The following is a 6,000-nucleotide window of genomic DNA, read 5'->3' as shown; positions in this document are numbered from 1 at the left end:
TGTTGACCAGGATGGTCTCGATCTCTTGACCTCGTGATCCACCCGCCTCGGCCTCCCAAAGTGCTGGGATTATAGGCGTGAGCCACCGCGCCCGGCCGAAATAATTATATTTTTAGAATGAACTTAAGACAACTTAAATATTTGCTGAGTGCTTTCTATGAGTTAAGGTAAAACAGTTAGAGAACACACTGTAATTTTTTTGAAACAAACTATTACAAAACTCAGAATTTGATAGGTCTTTGGAATCTAAAATCTGTTTCTAGCTCTGCCAGTGACCTAGCTGTGTGACTTTAACTTTTGGGTCTTCATTTATTAGAAAGAAAGAGTTGGAGAACTATGTAGAGGCCACTCACATGAAAAATCCCTACCTTACACCTTACTCTCCCACGGCTCTCAGGACCTCAAATGGAAGGAGGAAGAGCTTGATCTGAAGAGTGCTGAAGTAGGATGTTTATGTTGAAGACAACTCCTCACCCAGTCTCTGCAGGGACTAGTATTTCATAATATACGGTCTCCTACCTTTTATTCTCTCATAATTGAATACGGGAGATCAGGAGTCATAGATTCTTTTTTTTTTTTTTTTTTTTTTGGCAGTTTCCCCATCTACCTCTGACTTATGGTTTTTATTAAAATAGTCCTATTCTTCAATACTTAAAAACAGAAAGTCAACTCATAGCCCTTTTGTGAAGGAACAACTGTACTGAAGAATGCTGTAAATAATGAATAATAAGCATGGTTGATCACTCTGAGTGACACAATTCTGTTTGAAAGTTTAAATCCATTATGAATGTTCTGTTTGTAGCCATAAGAGTCTCATAAGCAACTGAGATACATTGTTACTTGTGTGAAACCAAATATTCATAAATATTTTAAATAGATATATGCTCCTGTTACTCAGGATCAAGGTTAGACTAGGAATTAAATAAAACCTTACTTATATGTAGTAGTCTACTTAGGTTTCTTGATTTCTTCAGGAGGACAGATGGAATTTTCAGAGGCAGATTACATCCTTTAGTTTTTAAAATAAAAATATTATCATCAATCTGTTTTTATTTGTATGTGGTTAAGGGAGTCAATCTCATTCCTACAGCTACAACTGCTACTTCTATATCACTGTCAGCTGGATTTGTCTTAAATATTGAATATACATGGAGTTAAAGAGTAAACTGAATTTGAAAGCTTAGTGGAAAACTTAGACAGTTTCACACAGCAGATTAGAGACAGAGCCAGTACTAGAACTAATGTTTCCTTATCCCTAGTCCAGTGTTTTTACTTGTATACCGCATTATTTATTTATTCTTCTTTTAAAATATTGCAGTTAATCATTTTTCCTTTTGCCTTTATAACAAAGATTGGCCCTCTGACAAAGATTAAAAATATTTTTATTTCTGTAACATTTTTGCCTGATAATAAAATTAAAATCAAGTAGGTTTTTAAAAAAATTTTATTTCTAGAACACTAGAAACCATTAATCAGCTTTTAGTAATTAAGATGGTGATAAGGTTAAATATTTACTAATGATTTTCAATATGAAATTTTATGAGTCTTTGGCATTATTAATACATTGAAATCCTTAAAGGCTGAAATTATTTCTTCAGCTCCATATCTTTTTGGTGGTTCATGAGGAAATAAATGCTGTTATTAGAATAAATTTTAAAACAAGTTAAAGATTTACTAAGAACTTTCTGTGAATTAACAGTAAGACAAATAGCTATAGCCAGCTCTGGCTGAGTAAAAACAGAATCCTTTGCTTTCAGTTAATGGTTAACTTTTAATGATTTTTTTACACAAAAATAGCTTATAGCTGGGCATGGTGACATAAGCCTGTACTCCCAGCTACTCAGAAGACGGAGATAGGAGATTCACTTGGGAGTCCAGGAGTTTGAGGCTAGCCTGGACAACATAGAGAGACTGTCTGTCTTTTTTTTTTTTTTTTTTTTTGAGCTGGAGTCTCGCTCTGTCACCAAGCTGGAGGGCAATAGCGTGATCTTAGCTCACTGCCACCTCCACCTTCCAGGTTCAAGCAGTTCTGCCTCAGCCTCCCGAGTAGCTGGGACCACAGGTACGTGCCACCACACCCAGCTAATCTTTGTATTTTTAGTAGAGATGGGGTTTCACCGTGTTGGCCAGGATTGTCTCGATCTCTTGACCTTGTGTTCCACCTCCTTGAGCCTCCCAAAGTGCTGGGATTACAGGTGTGAGCCACTGTCCCTGGCTGAGACTGTCTTTAAAACCAAAAACGTAAAGGTTATAGAAAAAATTAAACTAGCAATGGGAGAAAAGAAATAGCATATATGACAAAAAGATAATGCTAATATATAAAGAGTTTTTACAAATTAAAGAGAAACCAGAGTAGCTCCATTGCAAAAATGGGCCAAGATGATGAATACACCGTTCAGGAAATAATACACATAAATGGTCAGTTAAGTATATTAAAATCTTTAGGCCATACATGGTGGCTCATGCCTATAATCCCAGCACTCTGAGAGGCCAAGGCAGGCAAATTGCTTGAGTCCAGGAGTTCCAGACCAACCTGGGAAACATAGCAAAACCCCATCTCTACTAAAAAATACAAAAAATTAATCAGGCATGGTGGCATGTGTCTATAGTCCCAGCTACTCAGGAGGCTAAGGTAGGAGAATCACCTGAGCCCAGGAGGTCAAGGTTGCAGTGAGCCAAGATGGCAGGCACCATTGCCCTCCAGCCTGGGTGACAGAGTGAGACCCTATCTAAAAAATAAAAAATAAATCTTTAGCCTCAGTATTCGAATGCAAACTGAAATAATTAGGTACTATTTTTTGCCTATTAATTTTTTTTTTCTTGCTGGTAATACCCATAGATGGTAAAAATGCATTTTCCCACATTATTGACAGGTGTATAAATTAGTGCAAACTCTGCAGCTTGGAATTTTCTTCCCAAAGCCACAAAATTCTTTGTGGAATGTATCCCAAGGAACCAGTAAAGGATATTTTCAGTGTGGTACAGGCAGTCCTCACTGTATAGCAGCTCTTATGTTGGATTAAATAATGAAGCTGATAAATTGAGATAGAAATAGATTTACTCCTTGACTTTGCACTTCTGAGAATGAGCTATTTTTTCTTAACCTCCAATGCAGCAATTTGGATTTTCCTTTCCTCCTTCACTGACTAGAATAATTCCCTTGCTGATAGTTCTCAGTTTACCCAAATTTTTGAACTAAAAAAAAAAAAATCTTTCTTCATTGGCATGTTCTGAATCTCATAAGTTGGTGTGGCAAGCAGAATGTGTATCTCTGAGAATGATTTAAATTGCGGTGTCTGTCATCCACAAAGACAAGAAAATAAAGACTAGTATGCACTGCTAAAAAGAATGAGGTTGATCTATACATACAGATATGGAAGGGTCACCCAGTTTAAGTGACAAACGCGTGTTCAAGGTAATGTATCTAGAATCCACTTATGTATTAAGGAATAATTCAAACTGCGTATGTGTTCATATAAACGCACATGCATATATATCATACATGATACACACAAGCACGTAGATGGAAAAGGTCAAAGAACAGTGCTGTCCAAGAGAACTTTCTGTGATGAGGGAAATTTTCCATATCTGCATCATCTAATATGGCAGGCCCTAGCCCCATGTGCTTATTGAGCACTTGAAATGTGACCAATGGGGCCAAATAACTTAATTTTGAATTTTTACTTCATATCAGTCAATTTAATTTTAAATTGCCCCATGTGCTAGTGGCTACCATCTTAGAATATGTACCTGTTAATATTGATTACCTCAAGTAAAGATGTAAAGTTATATGCCTGTTAACATGAGACTTTTGCTTTTACTATATGTATCTCTAATTTTATAATAAGCATGTACTTATACATGTATAATTTCCAAAACTAATTTAAAAATGTGTTTTAAGAAGCAAGAAGTCAGCATGTTGTAGTAGAGAAAATATTTGGCTTAGTGTCAACACAGATTTAAGCCCTGGCTTCATTCTTAATCTGTGTTTCTTCACTTTTGATAAGAGAAATGACAATGGCATAGTTGGTAGTAGTGTTGATTGAAAAGGTATGTAAATTCAGCTGGAACCATGCCTAACACCCAGAAAAGAAAGAAAAAAAAAACAAACCAGTGGATTTTCTGTTGATGACTTAACAATTTAGATTACTTACCTTAGCCCAATGATTACCCAACATCAAAATCAGTAACTTTTAAACAATTAGAGAATTTTAAATCACTCCTGAAAATATTGGGTTACTACCTAGTTAAGTGAGCAAGTATGAGGACCATCTGCTTCAGTCACAGAGAAAATTCAAGATCGGTTTCTGTGACCACCAAGACTAGATTATATGGCCGCTTATATCTAACTCACTGTCGCAGTGCATACCTATATTCTCTGTCCTCTCTCCACTAGAAACTATGTTTGGTGGGCACCTGCTCATAGGATAGCTTTTCTCTCTCTTAAGAGACCAGATTTATTGACAGAATTGAGAATAATCTGAATCCCCTCCTTGGGCTGGAATGGGTTTGGTCACTGGGGCCAAACTAGATAATGGAGCTGATGATTGAAGGAATTCATGAAGATAAAAATAGTGTGGTATAGTTTTGGAGAAGGGAAGTCATTTTCCATTTACAGGTGGTTTGCCCATGGGACAAATTTAAATCAGTAATGGAATGTTTTAAAAGATTTTGATTGTATAAATGTTGAAATAAAGCAAATAATCACCTGTATTAATTGTTTGGGGGAATTATATTCTCTAGGATTTCGAGCAGTCAAATTTACTTTGCACACCAGAGATCTGCTAAGCACAGTATTATATATTCTCAACTCCTGCAGTTTATCTGTTGAACATATCCAAAGCTTGAATACTAATGTGCATACCCAGCCTCTCAAAGAAGCTAAAAGGATGCCTGACAGGCCCATCAAATGGGACAAGTCTTATTACTCCTTTACCGGATTCAAGGACCCTGATGAAGACCTTGAACAAGTCTCAAGAATGGAAACAACTCTCACGTATGTAAAACTTTCTATTTAATTAAACTCTTATTTGTAGTTGGTGTTTATGACACTGATTTATTTGGATGGCAAAAACATTTTTTTATAAATAAAAAGTGTAGTTCATGTTTCAAATTAAAGCCTAATTTTCCGGGAAAAATAATACTATCAATCTAGTTAATCCAGTAACCATTATGAAAAAGGTATTTCATGTTTCTTAAAGTTGCCAAAATATTTCCAACTGTATTTAAAATTGTGGTCTTTTGATACCAAACACATGCAGGAGATTGTTTTGTCTAAGTTTTTAAAATTCTATTCAAGTTACCCCAGTACATGGAGAAAGGCTATACCTAAGACTATACAAATATTTTTTACTTTTGCAGTTCAGTAGTAATGTACTTTAGTGTAATAATCTATACATAAGAAAAATACATAGTGACAACATTATTAAATATCATCTAGAATAGCTTCTTTAAAGAGTAATTTTTTAAATGATAAAAACCATATGTAAAATGTTTTCTGTTATTTGGCATACCTTACTTGTAAAGTCACCTTTAATGTTTTTTAAGTCATTTTTGGATTTCATAAAGACCCAGCACATTCTGTTCCTATGATTGTATCTAAAAAGTCCAGTGGCTTATAAGAGGATTCTCTCATTATGGCATAGTAAATGATCCTTAATTATCCACTGGCATAATATCTGCTTTGTGGATTATCTATATTAAGGGATTCTTCCCCTTGTTACCTAGCTAGATTCCAAATAAGGCTGAAAAGGTAGGGAGGTAGCAGAGTTCAGTACAGAAAAGGACAGAAATGTGTGTCTGAAGACATGTATGTACATACCTACATATGGTAGTCTGTGGTATTTGTCTGTATGCATAACTGATGGATAAATCACTTCCCTAAGTATGTTTACTTTAATTGTTCAGATTCCCTTCTGTAAACAAAACTGAGATGGAAATGTAGGTTTGGGAATGATAATTTAGTGATGGACCAGAAATAAAGGCACAGTAAGAAGTAGG

At 35.4% G+C, this 6,000-nt stretch overlaps 1 protein-coding gene across 3 annotated transcripts in view; it reads left to right on the top strand.

Annotated features, from left to right (window-relative positions):
- The window catches only part of TCAIM (T cell activation inhibitor, mitochondrial), a 62,142-nt gene that overhangs the window by 19,785 nt on the left and 36,357 nt on the right, over positions 1–6,000 (top strand). For all 3 annotated transcript variants that reach the window (XM_017522361.2, XM_017522351.1, XM_037733151.1), the window contains exon 5: positions 4,744–4,996. In XM_017522361.2, coding sequence (XP_017377850.1) covers positions 4,744–4,996 — 253 coding nt within the window. The remainder of the gene's footprint in view (positions 1–4,743; positions 4,997–6,000) is intronic.

This window comes from Cebus imitator, unplaced genomic scaffold (genome assembly GCF_001604975.1).
Source record: "Cebus imitator isolate Cc_AM_T3 unplaced genomic scaffold, Cebus_imitator-1.0 Scaffold0, whole genome shotgun sequence".
NCBI classification, from domain to species: Eukaryota; Metazoa; Chordata; class Mammalia; order Primates; family Cebidae; genus Cebus; species Cebus imitator.
Note: the sequence above shows the minus strand (reverse complement) of the source record. Positions and strands in the feature narration are given on the sequence as shown.